At 31.2% G+C, this 23,884-nt stretch overlaps 1 protein-coding gene across 1 annotated transcript in view; it reads left to right on the top strand.

Annotated features, from left to right (window-relative positions):
* The window catches only part of Hem (Nck associated protein 1 Hem), a 106,614-nt gene that overhangs the window by 45,492 nt on the left and 37,238 nt on the right, over nt 1–23,884 (top strand). The window contains exons 11-15 of the mRNA XM_075362164.1: nt 1,716–1,920; nt 9,152–9,284; nt 11,767–11,886; nt 16,628–16,764; nt 20,036–20,283. Coding sequence (XP_075218279.1) covers nt 1,716–1,920; nt 9,152–9,284; nt 11,767–11,886; nt 16,628–16,764; nt 20,036–20,283 — 843 coding nt within the window. The remainder of the gene's footprint in view (nt 1–1,715; nt 1,921–9,151; nt 9,285–11,766; nt 11,887–16,627; nt 16,765–20,035; nt 20,284–23,884) is intronic.

The following is a 23,884-nucleotide window of genomic DNA, read 5'->3' as shown; positions in this document are numbered from 1 at the left end:
GGGACCCAAATTAAGAAGTAAAGTTATGGTTTCTTATGTAATTTGAGTTGGGAAATAGGATAAAGCAGGTCCCGGAACTTTTAACTTCAGTAGTTTTTTAAGATATCCGATGTAAAACAAAATTCATTGTCAAAAAACAATTTTATTTTAGCTTTGTAGTACAATAGCTTTGTTAACTGATTAATAATGCGTTAAGATTTAGTAATAAAACTTGTAGAGAATTTAATTCTGAAAAAAATTATTTTAAATTCAGCTGATAAAAAGTAAATAAAAACTTTTAAAAATTTGTTTTTTATTGAAACAGAACAGACAAAAAATTAACAGAAAAACTTATTATTCTTTCTGTACCTAATAAACATTCTTCAGTGTATCAGCAGTTAGCAAAGAAAGGGTCATTTCTGGCATTTTTGTTTTCTGTTGAACACCAAATAAATCGTGTTAATGATGAATATCGTGTGATTCAGCGTAGCCCATGCACTTGTACAAGGCAAATTGCAGTATTTATTCCAGTACTGGACAGCAGAATTTGCGTATTCATCCATAATAGATTTCAAAATTTTCAAAAAATAAAACAATTTTGACAAATGAGCAAATTGTAAATAAATATTTTTTAATGTAATTATGCAACAACTGAATATGCGGGATCCTGTGAAAATCAATTCTTAGAATTAATATGGTAAGTTTAACTTATCTCTGTACTGTGTTTGGTGATTTATATTTTATTTAACTTAAATTTTTTGGTCAATTTGTTATTGAATTATTTGAATTTTCAAAAAAAAAAAAATATATATATATATATTAAAGATTAAACGTAAAATTCAGCAATCCACTACAGTACAAAATCTAATAATATTTCTTACCTAATTATTATTTCTTCATTTGTACATCAAAAGTGCTTTCAAGGATTTTCCCTCATTATCAGTTGATAAAAAATTAAAAACTTTATATTACACATTAAAAAACTAAACATTAAAAATTAAAATTATCACATATACAGTGTAAAATATGCAGTCAAAAATTAAAATTAAATGTTAAACATTCTTAATAACATCAATTTTTTTTTTATTTCCTACACATGACTGTGGCCAGCCTCTACTTACAGTACTATATTAATATTTTATGAATTTTACTTAATATTTACAAAGGTGCTGCTATCTATAGCAGCTTCGATAATCAGACTATTTGAAGATTAATCAAGCTGAACTTTTGTCTATATTTGTATATATAATATTTTTCTAAAATGTCTAAAAATTTATTTATGTGTTTGTGTGTGTTACCATAGCGTCAGTTTAATAATAGTTTTCAAATGTTTCCTTTTCTAAAATGATATATTCATTATTAGGATATTTTGTTTTAGGTGATTATTAATTTGTTTTGGCGTTTTTATTTATTTTTTGTGACTCCTTTAATATGTATGATATTACATTTATATATGTGCACATTATAAACTTTGCTGTTCCATTGATAACTATCAGAATATTATAGTTTCTTTCTTATCGTATAACCCAATCTTATTCTTCCCCTGAGAATATTCTTTAGGCTTACTTTAGTTGTTCCCAGAGGTTTTGTGATAATTTTTTAATAATGTAAATAAAGTCATGATGGCATTGCCTGTTTTTGATTTTTTTACAGTTGTATTTTTATTAATAAATTCTGTGTTTAATGTTATGTTTTTATGGATATATTTTTTAAAGCAGTTTTGTCTGTTGTTTCAGTGGAAGACAATGATTTGTTTGATTTCCGTGCTCTTAGAATTGACTGGTTCCGTTTGCAAGCTTACACATCAGTCAGCAAGTCACCTTTAGTTCTGTCAGAAAATAGAGATTTAGCTTCACTACTTGACACTGTTATTTTTCATACGAAAATGGTCGATTATCTTGATGAGATAATGGTTGAAACTTCTGATTTATCTATATTCTGGTTAGTTGTTTTGTGCATACTTGCAGTACAAAAGTTTCTCTTATCTATGAAAGTTTATTATAAATTGATGTATTTATTTAGAAACCATCTATCTTTTTTCTGTTGTTTGGTTTTACTTATAATTCTTGTTAATGCTACTACTAAATATATAGTAAAGGGGCTCTAATGCATTTTAATTCTTAAACATAATTTTTAATTGTGACATCATGTAGTGTTACACTCAAGTCATTTGAATTCAAAATAGTTATCTTTGGACTATTTTATTGCACATATCAATTGCAATCTTCTGGAATTGAATTATATATACAGAATATACTACAAAGTTCTCCTGGGACTTTCATAACCTATTCTACTTGTAAAAATAATGGAAAAGTTCATATAAACATATGTCCTAAAATGCTTTATTTGTAAGTTGCGGCTAGTGAAAGATTTTACTCAGATTTCAGCTACCCTGGTGAAATGAAGTACTGAAATCTTTGGAGTGTTAATTAAGGGGCAGAATTAGTGATTTCTTACGGTTTTCGACAAGAAAAATCAAATAAAATAGTATGTGGAATGGTCTTTGAGAATTCTCGTGTGAAAACCAATTAATTGGGGTAAACAACCCTGTTTCTATGTTTGACGTAGAATAACTCTGTTAAATGGGTAATAAATACATAAAACTTTTAAACAAAACTTGTGGAGAATTTGATTTTTAATAAATTGGTGTAAGATAAGTTGAATAAAAGAAAAGTTAGAAAAATTCAAATTTTATTTAGTATCACTACATTACTACTGTTGTTAGAAAAGTACATATTTAATGTAAACAAAAACCAAATTATTTTTCTGATGTGAAAGGACACTTAAACAAAACAAGTTGTGTCCTTATCATAAACAGCCAGTTCAACATCTACATCCAGGAGAGACTGGAACTTTGTAGTTCTGCAACTTTTTTTTTTGTTTCTTTCCCCTCAAGGCCAGACCCATGTTCTCGTATAATGCAGCCTTGAGGGTGCCAGTTGCCTCTAATCCCCTGGGTGGTCATTTCAGGCCCGGCTATACCATTCCTGACAGCATCACCCACCCAGAGACTGGGACTCATATGGGGGACAACCACAGGCCAGGGTTCCCCATACTGAGGTCCCTCAGACCAGGACTCAGTCTTTTGTTTTGCCCATCTAAGGACCCCAGGAGTCCCCGTTCAGTCATTGAAGGTGGGACACCGGAGCATCCCACCCCTCCTGAACAGGGTTGTCTGTCCTGCCCTAATGCTAACAACCCATCACCCATCTTCCACTTCTTCCAGTGTCTTTTTCCAGATGATGCTCCTTACACCTCGCTGATTTATTCTTCAGTTTCACTTACCATGGAGCATCGCCTCCACTATGTTGTATGCAGTAACCTCCCCTGGCCGCGTTCGCATCACACTCCTGTTTCCACCTTGGGCACTGGAAGACAGTATGTTCTGCGTTGTCCTGCTCTCCACAGTACTGACAGCTCTCAGATGACTGCCTCCTCCTGCCCCATAGGTATCTGTTAAAGCTACCATGCTTTGATAGGAAATGGATTAGCTCAAATGTGAGTTCCCTGTGTTCACACTTGAGCCAAGGCCTGATGTCTGGAATCAGCCTCCTTGTTCAGAGGCTTAACTCTGATCCAGCCCATCTCTCCTGCCAGTGCTCTGTTATTTCCTTCCTGGCCATGCCCTTCATTACCCCTTCTTTTCTTCTGACCCGCTCTTCCGCCAGAAGCTTCATGGGGATCGAGGCAATCACCAGAACTGGCTCTGTAGAGACGATCCAGTAGGCCCTAGCAACACCGATTGCCAGTCAGCACCGCAGCCCTTTCAGCCACCGAATGGCCACTTTTCTGCTCAGCACCCTCCTCCACACTGGCACAGCATACAAGCCGACAGACCAAGCCACCGCCGCCAGCATCCTCCTCTTTGATGAACTTGGCCCATGAATCTCGCTCATGAGCTTGGGACAGCTGACATGGTTCTACTTGCCTTGTCAACTACTTCCTTGACATGGTCCTAAAAGGCTCTCTGGCTGTTGAGTCATACCCCTAGTTATTTGGCTCTACTGACTGGCTCAATGATGACCCCTTTTACCTGAAGCTTGATGGGGGTGAGTCGCTTTCTGCCGGCCAGCAGAAGGTCTGCGCCCTTTGTCCTTCCCAGTTCCAGAAGCTCATCATGTGATGCCATGCACCTGTTTGTATTTAACTCCAGGAATCTAGGCATTTCTCTTGTAAAGGATGATACCAGACCGATGCCCAGTTCCACCACACCTCAAACATTTTGCCATGGCTTTTGCACACTTTGTCCTGGTGCCCCTCCTTACCGCAATTATGACACATGGCCGACCTATTAGGGCCACCACATCTGGCCGCCGTATGCCCCAACTCAAAGCGCCTGTAGTACCATGGCTCCTCTGTGCTCAGGGTCACCCTGCAGTGGATCTATACCAACCAGATTCTCCTCCTAGCTGCTAACGCTGCTGCAACAATGCTGACATCGTGACTGTGGCTTTCTTTGTGCCACCAAAGGCTGGGGATATAGAGAGGTCACCCTCATATCTTCCATTTTTCCACTGTTCTCGATGGCCTCACTGATGGAGTTTAGGAGCTCCACCTCTGTCACTTCTTCCTCATGGTCTTTAACGATAATAAGGCCTCTCCTGCATGACCCACTTGTGATACTCACACCCTCCAGTTTGCTCGATGTTTTCTTCTGGACCTCTATAGCTTCTTGTTTGTTAGCTCTCACTTTCATGTGCAGGGACTCCCCGCTTCCTCTCCTGATGGATAGTATATCCCCTATCCCCTTTCTCACACCCTTCTTGACTTTTTTAAGGAGGTCTGCATATGTAGCCCCCTCTGACTTAATCAATATTGTGCTGGTAGGCTTTGTCGGCTGCTGCAACCATTTGCTTGCCACCCTTTTCACTTTTGCCTCTTTCAGGTACACCACCCTGTTACCTCCACTTCTTTTGGTACGATTAAGTTTTTTTTAAGAAGTATGCCTACCTTGTTCACCACTGAGCCATAATTGACGTCTGTTTGAAACTCCTGCATTTTCTCTACTGCTCTGTGTAAATCCTCTGTGACTACTCTCTCTCCAGCCTTAGTGTCCACTACCACGGTGTACACCATATCCTGGATATCCTCTTCAATGTCACCTGTCAGCACTTCTACTAGGCTTTGTTCTACAACTAGCTGACCCCTCTTTAGCTTAGATTACCTTGTCAGCCTATGCATGGTACGACCCTATCCAGTAGTTTCCTGTTGTGGCTTGTCCTGCTATCCTCCGCTAGGTCATATGTGACTAGAATGTCACCACTAGCATCAAAAATAGACCCCTTGACCTCCTCACAATGTTGAAAGCACTCCCACAACCACCTTCTGAGAACTAAGTCTGGGACTTCCTCATCTGGAACACCCTCCTCTATCTGGCCAACAGCTCTCTGTTGACGGCTCTCTTCGTTTGTGTGGCCACATCCATCATCGGTCCACCGCTACTGTGTGCCCCTGTAAGTGTGAGATGTGATAATTCGTACAACTCTTTCATCACAATTTCCACATCCCTTTCTCTCTTGCTGACCAAAACCGCACACTCCTTAATCTCTTTTTTTGAGTTTACATGCCTGCGGTAAAGGGGTCCACCAGTTTATGAATGGCCTCCAGGAGGTGGTCCATATCTGTCCCCTCTGTCGGGTTCACATCACTGCAACTTTGAATGGCCTCTATCTTCCTCTTACGAGCCCTCTCCACTGTGTCCTCACTTCTAACTGTTAGTTCCATCATACTAGATGCGGTGTCGACCTAGGCAACCTAGTTGTCTTTTGGCTTCGTTGGGAAGGAGACTCAATATCCATTCCCTCTTCTTTTGATGAACTCGATTTAGATATTTTGAAATCAATATCTGGAACACCTTCTACTCTTAATTATGAGTTTGTAGAGTACTCACATGCTCAAAAAAATGGGGGGGGCAATTGTGGAGGGAAATTAGTCCAAAAAAGGGATTTAAAATTGGGGGGGGGGGCAGTGTAATGGGAAGGAAAACCCTCAATTTGCACAGAATCCAAACTGTTTCTGGTTTGGGTGCCCTTATGATCTCTTCAATGACTTAGAAAAATTTACCGGTGCTTCTCAATAGAAACGAAAAATCTCTAAGTCATTTATAACTTGTGGTGACATAACAATGACGTCACTCACCTGATCCAGCTTGCTCGCATGATTTAGAATAATTTCACAAACCTTTATTTTATGTTAACCAAAGTATGCTAATAAAAAATAAATACAATATCACATTTACTTAGACCTTAACTGTCACAAGAAGTCAGGCACTGTTACCCAGAAAAAACAACATCTGTGGTGAGTCCAAAAGACGGCAAAAAAACCTCCGTAACAGTAAAAAACACCAATAAATCCATTAACCAAAACTCAAAAAAGATGTCTGTATCCTTCCACAATCACTAAACCACAATGTCCAAATGTCCAGAACCAAAAAAAAATAACCGTAAAACCATCCAAAACAATACAGAATGCAGAGCACAGAAAACACTTCTTAACAGCTCGGGATCTCCAACTCAACTCCTGGAGTTCTGTAACTGGTAGAATACAAATCAACAACTCTACAAATATGTTTTGTTTACTGACAAAGTAAATTTCACTTGAGATGGTGTCAACAACTTACCCAATGAGCTATATGGGCAGAAGTAAATCCTTATGAAAATGGAAGGCAATTTTCAACACCAATTTAGCGTCAATATACGGTGAGGCCTTTGTATTATTACCTGGCCTTTCATATTAACTGGCTACTTAAATGGTCAGGTCTACTTACACTTTCTTCAAGAAGAATTGCTACAGGTGCTTGAATATGTTCCTTTAGCTCTGAGACGCAAAGAATACTTCCAGCACAATGGTGCACCTCCCCACTTCTCTTGTGGCATTTCCACTCACTTAACTCATAATTTCCATGAGTAGTAAGTAGATTGGTCGTGGTGGTCCACATTCCTGGCCACCAAGATCACCTAATCACCTTTAGATTTTTGCATCTGGGGATGGATGAAAAATATTGTATATAAAACAATAGTACATTCTTGTGAGGAATTAATTGTCTGCATTATTGATGCAGCTGAGCAACTTAAGGACAGCCCTGAAGAATTAAAAAGGGCAACAAAAACAGAACAGAAGCATGACAAGAAATGTGTTGAAAATGGCGGGCTCACTTTTGAACATTATTGTAAACTGGTACATATAATGTTCTTTGGTCTAGCAAAAAAGAATTTGGTTTTTGTTTACATTAAATAAGTACTTTTCTGATAAATGTAGTAATGTACTGTTTCTAAATAAAATTCCAATCTTTCTTTCTTTTATTCAGCTTACACGATTTTGTTCAGAATTACAAGTTTTGCTTAAAAGTTTTGTGTTTATTAACTGTTTAAGTTATTGTACATCAAACTTAAAAAATAGGGTTTTTACCCCAATTTATTGATTTTAATCCCAGTTTTTTAAATAATTACTGCAGATATGATTCTGGTTCTGGGACCTATTTTATTCGATTTTTCAGGTCAAAAACCATAAGAAATCACTAATTCTTTACCTTAATTTAGGTCTTAAAAATTTCAGTATGATCTCATTTCACCGGAGTAGCTGAAATCCAAGCAAAATTTTTCACAAGCCGTAACTCACAAACGAAGCATTTTAGTATATGTATTTATCTGAATTTATTTCATTATTTTCATGAGTAGAATAGGGTTATGAAAATCCTGGGAGAACTTTGTGATACATCTAAATTTATATATGTCTTGAAAATTCAAATAATTCAACATATTGACCACTGCGTTAATTAAATTCAGTGTTAACAACTTAACCACCAAAACACAGTAACAGATAAGACCTAAAAAAAACTAACACCAATTTCAACTTTTGTGAGATCCTACATTATCAGTCGGTACATAAATTTTATAATTACATAAATATTAAAAAACTTAAAATATAAAAACATCATTCCAGTAATGATAATTGAATTTTTTTGTTCATACAGATTTGATGGTTATTAATAATGTTTTATGTTTTCCAAATTTTAAGTTTTCTAACATTTTTTAATGTAATTATAGAATTTGTTTACAAACTGATAATGCAGGATCCTTTGAAAGTTGACTATTGATATTACTTTTTTAAGGCTTTACCTGTTACTGTGTGTTGGTGGTTAATTTGTTAATATTGAAAAAAAAAATATATATATATATATATATATATATATATATACAAAGAGCATGAACAAAATTCAGTACATTCCACCAAAGTACAGAATCAATATGAGCTCTTACCTTATCTTATTATTTTTTTCTTTTTCTTCTCTATATATCAAAAGCGCTTTTGAGGAAATTCTTCATCATCATCAGTTGATTAAAAATTAATTAACCATTAATAAAACACTGAAATAATATTATTACACATATGATGTAATATATACACTCAAATAATTAATTAAAAATCTTTTAATATAAAACATAACATTTTTTTTAAACATGTTTATGGCCAGCTACTAAATACAGCACTGTACTAATATAATGTAAACCTTACCTAATATTAACAAAAGTGCTGCTACCTATAGCAGCGTTGATAAGAGTGTCATTATCAAATTCTGTCTATAGATTGATTAAGCTGAATTTCTGTTTATATTTATATATATGATATTTTTGTAAAATGTTTTTTGTTCCAAATATTTTGTTAATAATAGGTAAAGTCTATATTATATTAGTACAGTGCTGTATTTAGTGGATGACCACAAACATGTTTAAAAAAAAATAATTTTTTAAGGTTTTTAATTAATTATTTGACTGCATATATTATATCATTATGCAATAATATTATGTTCAGTGTTTTATTAATGCTTTAATATGTAATTAATTTTTAATTTTAATTAGCTGATGATGAGAAATTTCCTCAAAAGTGCTTTTGATATATAGAAAAGAAAAGTAATAAAATAAAATAAATTCTTTTTTGTCCATACCTTCCTCTGTACTAATTAATTCCAAAAGCATAAACAAAATTCAGCACAATTCACCAAAGTACAGAATCAATAAAAGCTCTTATCTTATTAAATTAATGTTATATATATATATATATATATATATATATATATATATATAGCATTATTATTATGTATTTATTTCAAATAATGCTGTTAAATAGATTTCTTGAAAATTGATGCTTATTATTGTTTTTTTTCTAATTCCAGTTTTTACAGCAAAATATTTGAAGACCAGTTTCATATGTGCCTAGAATTTCCTGCTCAAAATCGTTACATAGTTGCTTTTCCTCTTATTTGTAATCATTTTCAAAGTTGTACGCATGAGCTGTGTCCTGAAGAGGCAAGTCATTTTGTTTTTATTTATTCATTATTTTAACTCATTTTTTTTAAAAAAAAAACATTGTTACCTTAAATATTTTTATTATTGCCATTTTGTTTAATGATATGCATTTTAGTAATTAAAAGTCCATTGGGACCAATTCTTTCATAAAATGGCTGAGCGATAGCTCTATTAGAGATTAATTGATTTGAATGATGTTTAGTACATTTTCTAGTGGGTATGAAGGTCTAATTAGATTTTAAGCATTAATGGTGAACATGTGTCACCAGAAGTGGGAGATATAATAAATTCAATAATTTTAATAATTAACTTTATATTTTTTTTAAACCTGAAGATAAAAAATGTGTCACGTATTACTAGGACACTACATATCAAGTTTTCCGTAGATTTTTTTGTTATGTGAGAGACATTAAAACATGTAGATTTCATTGGCTTTTTATAAATAGCAGACTTGATTTAGCAGGTGCTAGTTTAATAAAATAACCCTAACTTTAATTCAGAGATATTAGGATTTTAAATTTGCGTTGAATCTGTAAGATAAAAAGTAAAAAAGCATGAACTTACACTTTAATATGTGTATAGATTTTCACCAGTATAGTTTTGTAATTAGAGAAGTCTACATATTTTCACTGCAGTTTTAAGCACTTGCATGATAACAATGCTTTATTGCATGGTGTCATTTGTAAGTGAGAAAATCTTGAAATATGATTTCACACTTGACAACACCAAAACAATATTTACGTTAAATTTACCTTTTTTCAGGTTAATGTAACAAATTTTTAGTCAAACACGTCCTGCACATTGAGTGCAATTATGGGTAATATTGCATAACCCTTATGTACAGAATATATCTATCGATTGCCATTAATTACAGTGGAATATTTACTCATTTTCAGGGTATCGGCCCTTTAAATTAAAATTGTTGTGTTCATAACAGTCGATCACCAAAAAATAAAAAAAAATAATTTACACGTCAAAATAGGTATTATACGTATTTTTTGATGATCGACTCTAAATAAATAGCTGTTGTTGGCACTGCAGGCCGATAGTGAATGATGTGAATAATATTATTTGTGTTTGTTATATGTTACAATAACTTAAATAAGTTATATGTTACAGTAACTTAAAGGTGACTGTGTAATTGAAGAATTGAATTGTAATTGAGGAATATAGAATATGGAATGGAAAATAATATCAGGAAGGTAGAAATGAACCTGATTCTTGTACATTAACTATTGAGAATTGATTTATTTTAGAAATGATATTGACTTGGAAGATTTACTATTTCCTGATCATAAAGAAATGATTTATGGACATTTTCTCTTCCTTAAAAGTTTTTCAACTGTAGTGGTGTTTTGAGTGTAAACCTTGCCAAAAAATGCTGATAAATGTTGTGATTATTGGGTAATATAGCACTAAAAATTTATTGAATTAATATTTTTATAACATGAGTGAGACAAATTTGTTTCTTCTAGTTAGATTATATTTACCTCTATAAATAAGGGTAAGTAGAGGAGGTTCTTAGGTTAAAAACCAGGTAAGTACCTGTTTTTTAAAATTAAGTGAAGTTTTTTTTTATACAATAGAAAAATGAGTGCTACTCTTTATATAAATGTATAGAGGAGATTAAAATTAAAGCTTCTCAGCTTTGTTCACTTAAATAAAGCCCAAGTTTAAGAGACCAATTTATTTAATTGATAGATCTAATCAAACTGGAATATTAATATCAGTGAAACTCTTACTGATTGTTATAGCAGCAGCTATTGGTTGAATCAGTACTGATATTGAATAATCTTGTATGATTGTTATCTAATAAATAAAGTTGAAAAAATATTGTTAAATTATTGTCGTTCTAAACTTTGTATTTAATTAAATCAAATAGTGTAAGTTAAGGTATCTAATTCTGAATTCTTCTCTTGTGTTGTTCAAAATTGTGAGCATGATACTGTGGCTGTAATACAAAATAATATGATTTCAAAAATTGACTCTGTATTGGATGGTAAAAAGCTGGTATTTTATACATAAGTTACCTTATCTTCATTAATTTTCAACATAGTTTTCAACTGTTTATTGCACTGACACCAGCTTTTTCAGACTCTCATTGAAGAAGTCTGCCCGGCCAGTTATTAACTCTATACATGAGCACTTTGTTGTGTCAAAGTGTCAGTCACCCAGGCAGACCTTTATTTCAGTTAAGATGATGTAGTAGTTACTTAGGGTTGAATTTGGATTGCAGGGAGACATTTGAAAATCGCTTGCTTGCATCGTTCGAGTTCATCCTGCAAAATAAGGGATGTATTATGGATAAGAGCAAAAAAATGTCATGAGCATCCTATGACTACCAAATTGTAAGGCTTAAATGAATGTACATAATTTTGGTTGCAAGCCACATTTGCTTTATGAGATTTACAGCCTGTTTGATCAAAACTTTATTTAATTAATGTTCTAGTTATGTTAACTAATTTTTCATTTTATTTTTCAGAGACATCACATCAGAGAAAGAAGTTTGTCTGTTGTTAATATGTTTTTGGATGAGATGGCTAAAGAAGCTAAAAATATTATAACTACTATATGTGATGAACAATGTACAATGAGTGATAAGGTAATGATATTGTCATGTGTTCGCAGCTTGACCAGGATATTGAGACACTAACAAATACAAATGTTTATATAAATATGATCTATTACTCTAAGAACATAAATAATAATAATAATAATAATAATAATAAATAAATTAAATACTAAATAGGTGTGATTATAAATAGCAGTTGGAGGTGTGCTGTTGACAGTATTACAAAGAACAATTGTTAAACGAACCTATTAGCCTGAAAGGATCCTTTTAGTACTCTTCTGGATTCCTTTCATGATTATTCTCTTATGCTTTCTTCGTAATTGGAAGGAATCCGTTACCGAGGTCTGTTGTCTAGGTCTTGTTGCAATATTTTTATATATAAAATAATTTAAGCTGTCTATTGAGAACTGGGTTTGCTAATCATCTGTAACTATGCTATTACTGATTGTCATTTGATATATTAGCATTATTACTTTTATGGTGCTGTAATAAAATGCTAGTGTTGATTTTTTAAGACTATAATTATTCAAACTTTTCGTTATTTTTATGTTTTTAGTTGCTGTTGTGTTTGAAGACAAATAATACTGATATACAAAAAAAAATTTTAATGTTTCTCTAAGTGTGATACCATTTCTTGAATTGCTATTTTGTGTACATTACAGATCTGTAAATACAATTTTTCTATCGCCCGTAGTTTTATTTAAATAAATTATGCTTCAAAAATAATTAAGGGAAAATACAGTTAAAATCTGAAAAATTTATAATTTTGCATGGCCATACCTGTGTTAAAATGATTTCGCTAATGCTTTTCTTTTATAAATAGCCTCAGGTACATCCTGAATTAATGTCCAACAGTAATTGGCTAGCATGTTAGTATTCCATTTCAATTTATAGCAGCTTTCCATCACTGAAATATCTTGGTGGAAACGTTCACCATGTTCATCACTTATGTCTACGAGGTTGTCTGGGAAATAATCCAGATGTGAGTGGAGGAAATGTATTTTCAAAGACATATTACATCCAATAGCTCTGTATGAAGTAAGAAGTTTATTACCAATATCACGGTAATTGTCAAATTTTTGTTTGCTGAGAAAAATTTTACAAATGTCTTTAAATGAAGCCCAAGCTGCACTTTCTACATTATTTAACATTGAGTTAAATACATCATCTTTGATCAACTCTCTTATTTGAGAACTATCAACTATTCCTTCTTTAATTTTTCCTTCACTTAAATACAGAATTTTCTGCCTGAAGTACAAAAATCCAGGACTATCCTTCATTGTTTTTACAAAATTTTTCATAAGTCCTACCTTGATATGGTGAGGGGGTAGAAATATTTTTTTGGCTTCAACTAAGGGCTCATAAATAATATTTTTCCCATTTGGAGTTAAGTTGACACGTTTCTTCCACTTTTTGGTAAGATAATGTTTATCTCTAGTTCGGCTGTCCCATTCGTAAAGAAAACACATGAACATGGAAATGCTGATAAAAGCATTGGAAATGCTTTTATCAGCATTTCCAATGCAGTGCTGCACTTTATTCCATTTTTAAAGAAAATTCTTTGTTCCATTATTTCCACAAGTTAAAAATCACCCACCAACCAAAGCATGTGTAACCTTTTCAATAGCCAATAATAAACAAAGCATCCAATATGGCTACCAATGTCAGTATATGTTAGGGACAAGTGTACCAACACATCAATACAAAATTGTGACAGTTGGACTTATACAGCCTAGGAAATTAAAAATATGTTTCATATTGTTTTATCAAACCTTGTACTTGTGATGAAATATGTTTTGATAAAAATAACTGTCAGCATGATCTCACACTGCTACATGATTGTGTGGCTTTCTTTTGCTGTGCAGAACTTGGAGTTTCCCAATGGATGATTGTGCCTTGGTCTCGGGGTCATAGCCATAGATCCATGTCTCATCTATGGTTATTTTTTTCATAAAATCTGGATCATTATTAACACATTTCAACATGTCTTATGCGACGTACAATTGGTTTTCCTTTGTCCATGAGTGAGAACTTATGGAGAAATTTTTTTTTATGTGCCTGAGATCTTCTGTTAAAATTGATTGCACTGAGCCAAACAAAATTCCTACTTCAAGTTCTTTAATTTTTATTTGATGATTATTCATCACTGTCTGTTGAACTCACTCAAGTTTTTAGGAATTTTTGATGGTCGAAGGTCTTCCAGAATGTTTGTCACTTTTGATAGGTATTTGGCCATTTTGGAATTTGTGATATCACTCTTTAATTTGTGTAAATAACCATAATAATTGTATTAACATACTATATTAACTGTAATCAAAAACAAAAAATAGAAACCATATGTCATGGATGTGCACTATAATCTAACAATAAATCTGTTTAAAATACCTGTAATAGCCAAAGAAATTAGCAAAATATAGTTTTAAGCTGCATAAATTAGTTAACAGCACACAAATAAAGAAGTTTTAAAGAAAAAAATACAAAAATAAATAAATAAATGGTTATAAAATATACCTAAAAAACAATTAAAATAAGTAATAAGTATAAAATCAGGTCAATGTAACTAAGTAAAAAAATATTGATTTATTTTACCTGTAATTTTTGAAATTGTAGTTTTAAGTAAATATTCTTTTTTATTTTAATTTTATCTGTTAAATTTGTACTATTAGGAAGCAGACACATCCAAAAAAGCACGTATGCTTTTGTAAATTATAATGTAAGTAAATATGTACAATTCACTTCACATAAAAAATAAAATTATTTTTTAACTGTGGAAAACAGTCTTATAACAGATATAAAAAAGTTTGGTAGTGAGTAGAATTAAAATTGTATTATGAACAAAAATTGAAAAGGTAAGTTTTTAAATTTTGAACGGATTTTGTTTGTATTATGAGCACATTCAGTGACATCATGAGCTGCAGCTTATTGCTATAAATATATATCAAGATCAATAGTCAGTTGAAAATATAATAAATATATGTAGATATAGAGCTATGATTTGCTTGAAACTAACAAATTAGTTATTTTTATGTATAAAAATCTTATGTTTGTTGTATAGAAGAATTATGATCTTTTAATATCAACTTAATCGTGCTTTGACTTTAATATTACAGTGAGTCATCGATAAGTATACAAAACATTATGCAAGATTACTATACTGTTATAAACTTGAAATGTGTATTTAAATAAATATGGATAAAAATGATAAATATTTAAATAATTAATACATCCATATTAAAGAAATATGGATAAAACCATATTTCTCAGGAAAATATAACATTTCTAGTTGTGTGATTAGTATTATTATCATCAATAAAAGTTGTACTTCTGCTGCTGTTAGTGTAAAAATTTTGGGTATCTTAGATGATGAATTTTCATAGGACTGGCAAGTTGTTTTTGTAAAACATATATTATGAAGAATGCTGTCGTGAAACAGCTGTAACCATATTGTTTGCTTCTACTAAAGCCAACAAGATTTTAAAAGAGCGTTAAACAATTTTGGATTGTTTGTGTAGAGAGAAACTTGTTCTTAAAAAATTGAAGGTCAGCGTGCATTTTGAGTCAATATGGATAGATATTCGTTAATTTTTTTATGAATCATGTATGAATACACTAATTGTTATTGGATCAACAAAATTTTATTTTTCATAAAAATGCTGACTATAAAAAAAAAGTAGCATATTGATGTTTGGTCACATTGAAAGTAAGTCTAAAAGATTTTAAGTCATTACAAATTATCATTGATATAGTTCATGAGAAATGTTTTTATATAAAATAAGTTCAACATGTTGTTTTTTTACTAAATTAATGAGATTTTTGCGCTAGTATTAAATACAGAACTGTTAATAAATTTTGTTTATATTGTTGTACAATAGAATATCACATATCAAGATATGGTCCCAGTGAGAGCCCCTTGAATGGCTTCCATTATATTCTTCCATAAATTTTGTTCATTTCAAGAGATATCTGTCTGATTGGTTTAATCTTTATAATAACTTTCCTTTAGATATGGTTGTAATTTAGTCAGTCTTTATAATAGGGATGCTTTAGGTTGTGGTAGCCCGTCAAGTTGGAGTTATGAGTTTTTTATTTATATTTTAAATGTATGGTATTTCTGCAGTAACTACTGATGTTGATTGCCATGTTTGATCGCTAAATGATCATCATCATTAGTTATAGGAAAATAGTATACATCTGGTTTTAGATTTTAAGTAAGAGTTTTTTGAGTTTTTCTTGTTTTTTAGTTTAATAACAGTTTTAAAAAAAACTTGCAATTTATGTGCTCCTGTTTAATTAATGTTGGTTAATAATTTGTACTCAAATAATTTTAATTAACTTCAACATTTTTTTAATGTTTTATTGATTTCATTTATTTAGTATGTTTTTGTATTTGCTTTCTTATTACTCCATATATTTTTTATTTACTATGAACGTTAACTGAATCTATTTTGTGACTACAGTGTTTGTACAGATTCTGATCAAACTTTTAGTGGACAGATTCTGATCAGTTTTCTCATTGTTTCACTTCCTTTCGAAGTGAATACCGGATCAGGTCTTTGTCTTAAGTTTTAAGGATACAGCATATTTCTTTTTGTTTACAATTGTTATAAACAAAATATAATTGCCGATCTCTAGGCAGAGTAGTAGCGTCTTAGACTTCCATCTGGAGGTCCCAGGTTTGAATCCTGGTCAGACATGGCATTTTTCATATGCTTCAAAATTCCATTTCCATATCCCATGCATAAAAAAAAAGAATTAATTTTGCTTGTTGCAGTTGTTACCAAAGCATTGTGCCATGCTTATTTCTCAAGTTGTTAATAGAAAAAAGAAAGATAAAAATAAAAAAACTACTCCAGAAATCGCGAAGCCAGGCATTGAGAGTTACAGAAAGACACGAGAAGATCTTACGACGTAAGTATTTACATTAAATAAAAATATAAGTAAATTTTTCAAATGATAACTTTATCTCACCTAATTCAGTTTATTTCAAATTAAGTATAAGTGTAAAATATTGAAGTTGTGAAGATCCAAGTTAAATGTTGTCTATATAACCTGTTTGAGCAACATATATATGAACAGTATATTTGTATTACATTTTCTATACTTTACAAATATATATATTTTTTTAAGTTTCAGATAATTCATCAACATATTGACTGGACCTAATATGAATTAGATCAGTCATTATTAATTAACAGAATTAGCTAATTAAATTGAAAAAATAACTTTATCACCAAAACACAGTAACGGAAAAACCTAAAAAAACTAATACCAATAGTCGACTTTTGTGGGATCCTGCATCATCAATCGGTACACAGTTCTATAATTATATCAAACAAAAAAGAAATAAAAATTTAGAAAACATAAACACTCTAACAACCATAAAATTTGTAATAACATCACAACTCCACTGCCATTACTGGAATGTTTTCTAAATTTTTAAGATTTTATTTCTTTTTTGTTAATTTGTTTGATGTAATTGTAGAAGTACCAACTGATGATATGGGATCCCGCAAAAGTCAAGTATTGGTATTAGTTTTTTGGTTTTTCTGTTACTTTGTTTTGGTGGTTAAGTTGTTATTTTTTGTATGTATGTACAATTTTAAAATTATATCTATATTTTTTTCAAATTCAAATAATTCATTCTCATATTGACCCCTATGCTGATAAAATTTAATGTTAAATGAAATGTAAACTACCAAGACGCAGTAATAGATAAGGTAAATTTACCATATTAATCCCAAGAATTGATTTTTGTGGGATCCCACATCTTCAGCTGTTATTAAATTCTATTATTACATAAAATATATTTATTTATGATTTGCTAATTTGTTTTTTTGAAAATGAAGAAAAATTATTTTCAATGAACATGCAAATTCTACTGTGCAGTACTTGAATGATGTAGTATTTGAAATGTTGTTTAACATTGTGTATATATTTACAGTGCTAAAAATAGCTAACATTTATATATATATTAAATGTTTAATGATGCTTTATATATACATACATATATATGTGTAATTCTTAAAAGATTAAAGATGTAGTCTTTTTATCTAAATCCACCACTCAGTAGTCCTGTTGTTTAAATTACATTAAAATTCAATAGAGTTATGAATCAGATTTTAAAGAATCTGCTTCAACTTGCAGTTCATTAAATCATAGTTCATTTCCAGTTGGGATTTAAATTGCAGTTATTAAATCTGATCTTGGTAATTTCATAGTGAAGATAAAATTATTAAGGTAATCCCCTATATCTCTGTTCCAATTTGTCAATTTGTAAAAATCATTTATACACTCTTTTTTTTTTTTTTTTTTTTTTTTTTTTTTTTTTTTTTTTTTTTTTAAATGAAACTGAATATAACAACCTTAAGAGAATCATTGGCCAGCAAAGTCTTCTTAGAATCAGTATTACAGCAATCGAGGATCTTTATAAAGTAGTCAGACTACAGCTTTTATTTAGGTGACAGCATGCACAAGTTTACTCATAACCTCAAACATTTTTTGTGGCTTAGAAAATATGTTCAAAACCAGTTTTGTCACGATGATTATTTCATGATTCCTTAAACTTGTAAAAACGTGTAGATTCTGGCAGAAGTATAATATTTGTTAGTTTGCTATTGTCTGCATCACATTACTGAAGATTAGAATGATTTATGATAGAAATTGTAAAACGTGTATTGAAATTATTAGAAGTGTTGTTATTTTTCATTCGTTTGATAAGTGATTTCATTTTTCAAGGTACAGTAAAGTAATCTTCATAAGCAGGTATTATTGCTTTATGCATTAGTCAAGGTTGAGGTTAATAATGATGTTGAAAATGCATTGAATGATGAATATGGTTGATTGCTTCATGTATTCATTCATCAAATAACATTGTTAAGGTTAATTTTAAATTCATTATAAATGAAATAAAAATATTCAAGCGAGTTAAATGTAGAAAAGCAATGACCAGATGATAAAATCTGATGATTTTTGGTAATAATGAATAGTAAACTGTTACGTACCAACAGATATTTTGGTCTTGAGACAGAATAGATCCCATTCACTCGCTGACTTAGATGGTATTTCTCATTGAGTAGGCATTGAAGAACAAAATCTAAACTTTATGCAGGACTATCTATTAAGTCACATTTTAGAGGAATGTGAAGTACATTAGATGCAAAATAAAAGTCCAAAAAGTAACTTTTGTCTATGTTTAATTAAGATAAAAGGAAACCTCAAGATGGTTTATGAAACAGATATTCATCAAGTTGTAATGTTCATGGAGAATATTTCTGAAAGAGTTAATATTTTTTCAGAAATCGAAGTAAAGAACTGAGGGCCGTGGGATTTGTGAAATTTGGTTGGGGTTTGTCGATGTTGTTGAAAGTTTATTAGGGGGTGAAGTAATGTAGTAATTGTTTTGTAGTTTGTTTAACCTTAATGATGTAGCTAAACGTTAGGCCAAGAAATACTTCAGACTTCAAACTTTCTTAAGTATCATATTATATGCTAATATAATAAGTTAATCTTAGCTTTTAAGTATGATTTAATTTGTAATAGTTTTGTACATTTATCATAAGAAAGACTACTATTAATGTGAATGATTTGCATCTAAGATGCAGCAAATGTTGTTTAGTTAATGTAAATGGATTGGATTGGATTGGTCGACACACAGAAACCATGATATATATTTTAATAATAAAACAAATGGTGATTAGAAAAACTTTTGAGATGGTTTACAAAATCAAAAATTTCAGAATGAGTTTGCTAATTCCATTAATGTTTGCTAATGCTGAGTATGAATTGGAGGATACTCTTTTAGGATTTCGTGCTGATTTTTATCTTAATATTATTAACAAAGTAAACAGCAGTCGTAAAATTTTTCAAACTGAATTCTAACTTCAGACTAGGTGTTTTGAAAAATTTGATAAAAAGTTTATCTTTGGAAGGTATGGTTTACTAACAGTAAAATGTATAGGCAACCATTTATTGAATAAATAAAACCAAGTGATCTTAATCTGTTGGCAGTCTGATTTCTCATGTACTTTTTATTTTTAAAGATGCTTCTTGAATACTTCAGTTATACTGGAACCATAGATCATAATGTTTCAACATCTTCATAAGGATCTATGATTTATGTTAATGACATATATATATTTTTTTTTTTGTAAATTGTTTACTTTTGTGTCTGTGTTTACAGGATGGATAAACTTCACATGGCTCTCACTGAGCTATGTTTTGCTTTAAATTATTGTTCTACTATAAATGTCTGGGAGTATACATTTGCACCACGGGAGTATTTGCATCAGCATCTTGAAAATAGATTTGCTCGAGCGCTAGTCGGAATGGTCATGTTTAATCAAGATACTAGTGAAATTGCCAAGCCTTCTGAGTTGCTTGCCAGTGTACGAGCGTACATGAATGTTTTACAAACAGTTGAAAATTATGGTAAATAATTAATTGATGTTTTTTGTGGTACTTTAGAGCGTTAGAGGTCATAAGTTATGATACTTAAGGGATGCTAAAGTTATAAATAGTGTTAAAAGATTTCATTAAAATTTGTTATAAAAATGCCTAAACACAGACTGAAGTTCTCAAGTCATGAATGTTGGTTTTTTTAAAATTAATTTGAGAACCCTGTATTTCATTTTATAAACAGAGTATATGTCCGCCTTTGTATTTTAAAAATGTCACATAAGATGGTAAACTGATAGATGTGGTATATGAAAAAACTTAATGTAATTTTCTCATAAAGAAACAATTTATTTGTTAGTATGTAAATTGTTAAATTCAGTTAATAAGTTAGGGATTGATATAATTCTGTACTTGTATAAAAATTTTCCTTATTCGTATTCTTGATGAAAGTTTTTTTTTTTATTAAATCTACTTACGCTTTATTATGAAAGTACAATGGAAATTCTAAATCAGATTATTTTTTTCTTTTGCTTAGTCGACTGGGTTGTATAATTTCCTCAGTCAAAACGTTTTTCTTTTATTTTTTTATACAGCGTATTTACTGTCTTCTTTCTTGTATATTTTTATTAACAGTGGATCTTTAAATGCAGCTTTATCTCTCATTGAACATTTAAATCTTTACCATGAAGCAAATTTGAACCTTCAGATTAACATTCATTTATGCTGTTGAACTAAATTAAAGTTAGTTGAATTCTTAGATTCTTTATATGAAAAGGAAAAAGTTGAAATGCATTTTTATTTCATATTATTTTTATGTTGTAAATAATAACTGATATGTAAATAAAACAAGAGATTATAAATTTTGTTAGACTAGTTTAAAAATGCATCTGTTTGTAGACAGATATCTAGATGCACTTTAATGTAAATATTTATTGAGTGGTTATGGTTTCTGGTTTTAATTTATTAATTTTAATACTTCTGCAATAAAAAAGTATTATATAATTGATATTTTTACTGAAGAAGAAGTAGTAGTATATATTACAAAAGCAATTTGAAAAAAAATATAGAATGCTAGTCGGGTAAATTTCATAGTTATAAAATAGATAAATGTTATAAGGTTAATTTAGAGGAAAATAGTTTTGCCTAGAATCAGCAATTACTTAATTAGGGTCACACAAGCACTTTTTAAAAATCTCGTAACTGAATTTTTCATCAACATTTAATATGTCAGTTTGAAGATAAAATTTTAAATTCAGTTAGGGTTTATGGTACCGAATTTACTTCTTGGTTCATTTAATGATAACATTCTTCAGTTTTTTGTTGGTATTTTTTCATTATTTTTTTATAAAACAAAACAAATTCTACGCAGTTTATACCTGGTAAGAAAATTATTTATATTTAAGTCAATAACATTGATTTCACCATATAAAAATTCTTCGGTTTAAAGAATTAATTGTTAACAGTTAATTATATATTTAAATTAAATTGATGAAAGAAAATAAATAAAAATAAAAAGCACATCAAAGAAAGTAACCATACCACAAAATGCTAATTTGTTATTAATTTTCAAGACATGTGAAGGGCTATCTTTTTGACAAAAATTTCATGAATGTTCTATAAGGATTATTAGAATGTATATTATTAGAGAGAAACAACTGCTGGGGGGTAAAAAAAATTAAAAAAAAGGCAGTTGAGTTAACTAACATTGAAGTTCCAATTTTATTGATAGGGTTTATTTAAAATTATTTAAAATTTGATTTATCATTATTTTAACAATGAATAATTCTGTTGTGAAACATAAACAAGGAAAACCGTTAAGTAGCTTAAAAAAAATAAATAATCAGCAACATACAAGGTGTGTTCAAAAGGTAACAAGAATTTTGAAATTTTGCAGGTTGTATTAGTCTGATTTTCAGGATTTTTTTTGTTGTTGTATTGGTAAACATGTCTGAAAAATATATGTGCGTTTTTAGCCATATTGGATGTTTAGTCTGTTGCCAGAAAATTATAACATGTGTATTGGTATGATGGGCGATTTTTTATTTGTATAAATTATGGATCACAGAATTTGTATTAAATTTTGTTATAAGAATGGAATGAAGTGTAGCAATCTTTTAATACTGTTAAATATTACTTTTGGTGAGTCTGCTATGATTAAAGCAAGGGTTTATGAATGGTATAAGCATTTCTAAGAAGATCATGAAGACGTTGAAAATGACAAGCACCTCGGATGCCCCGCACATCAACCGATGAAAACATGGAAAAAGTGAAAGAAATGATTATGAATGATCGCTGTACTACAATCAGAGAAGTCGCTGATGTTGGGATATCAACTAGCTCGTGCCATGAAATTTTTTCAGATGTTTAAGTATGAAACATGTGACAGCAAAATTTGTTCTACAATTGTTGGATTTCAAACAAAAACAGTGGTGAATGGAAGTTGCTCAGGAGTTGCTAAATGAAGTCAACAACGATGCGTGAAGTCAACTTCTGAAACGTGTCATAACAGGTGATGAAACATGGGTTTATGGATATTGTGTTGAAACTAAGGCTCAATTGTCCCAGTGGAGGCATTCTGGATCACCAAAACCGAAAAGAGCTTGACAAGTACGGTCAAATGTGAAGGTTATGCTCACCATGTTTTTCAATTTTAACGGTATACTCTACATGAGTTCTTGCCACAAGGTCAAATGATCAATAAGGAGTATTATCTACAAGTTCAACGTTGTTTGCATGAAGCAGTCCAAAAAAAAACACCTGGATTTGTGACAAAACAATTCATGACTTTTACACCACGATAATGCGCCTGCTTACATTTCATTGTTTGTTTGTCAATTTTTAGCCAAAAACAACAGTATAATGATAACCCAGCTTATGCCAGACATGGCCCCATGTGACTTTTTTCTATTCGCAAAAATAAAGAGAACTTTAAAGGGCCATCGATTTACAAGCATAGATGAGATTAAAAGCGAATAGCTGAAAGAGCTAAACACTATTCAAAAGATCAGATTCCAGAAGTGTTTTGGGGATTGGAAAAAGCGCTGGCATAAGTATATAATATCTAATGGGGATTATTTTGAAGGTGATAACATTAATGTAGATGAATAAATAAAATTCTTTCCAAAAAACAAAAATTCTTGTTACATTTTGAACACACCTCCTATATATAACCTTAAAACAAGATAACCTTGAAACTGCAGTCAGAGACGTTGCTCAAGGGCCTCTGATGTGGAACCCGGCGTTTGATGGGGTTCTGCAGCCGGGGTTCTGGAGAGGCATATCGATGGTAGCCTATGCAGATAACTTGACGCTGATGGTGAGTGGTTGCACTAAATGGGAAATCGAGGTGCTTGCAACCTCAGTAGTCGGCCAGGTCGATGAGTGGCTGCAAGCACAGGGTCTAGAGTTGGCAATAGAAAAGATGCAGATGGTCGCAGTGATGGGCAGGCTTCAGGTTTTTGATATTGGCATCACGGCCAGGGGATTTTGGATGATGGCATCTCCATTCATTAAATACTTTGGGCTATGGCTGGAGAGGTCTGGTCGATACACCAAGCACCTGAGTGAAGTTACTGTGAAGGCAGAACGAGCTATTACTTCCCTGGGCAGATTGATGGGAACCAGGGATGAGCCA

The sequence above is a fragment of the Lycorma delicatula genome, chromosome 4, assembly GCF_047948215.1.
Source record: "Lycorma delicatula isolate Av1 chromosome 4, ASM4794821v1, whole genome shotgun sequence".
NCBI lineage: Eukaryota > Metazoa > Arthropoda > Insecta > Hemiptera > Fulgoridae > Lycorma > Lycorma delicatula.
The sequence above is the reverse complement of the archived record's forward strand: the minus strand, read 5'-3'. Positions and strand labels throughout refer to the sequence as shown.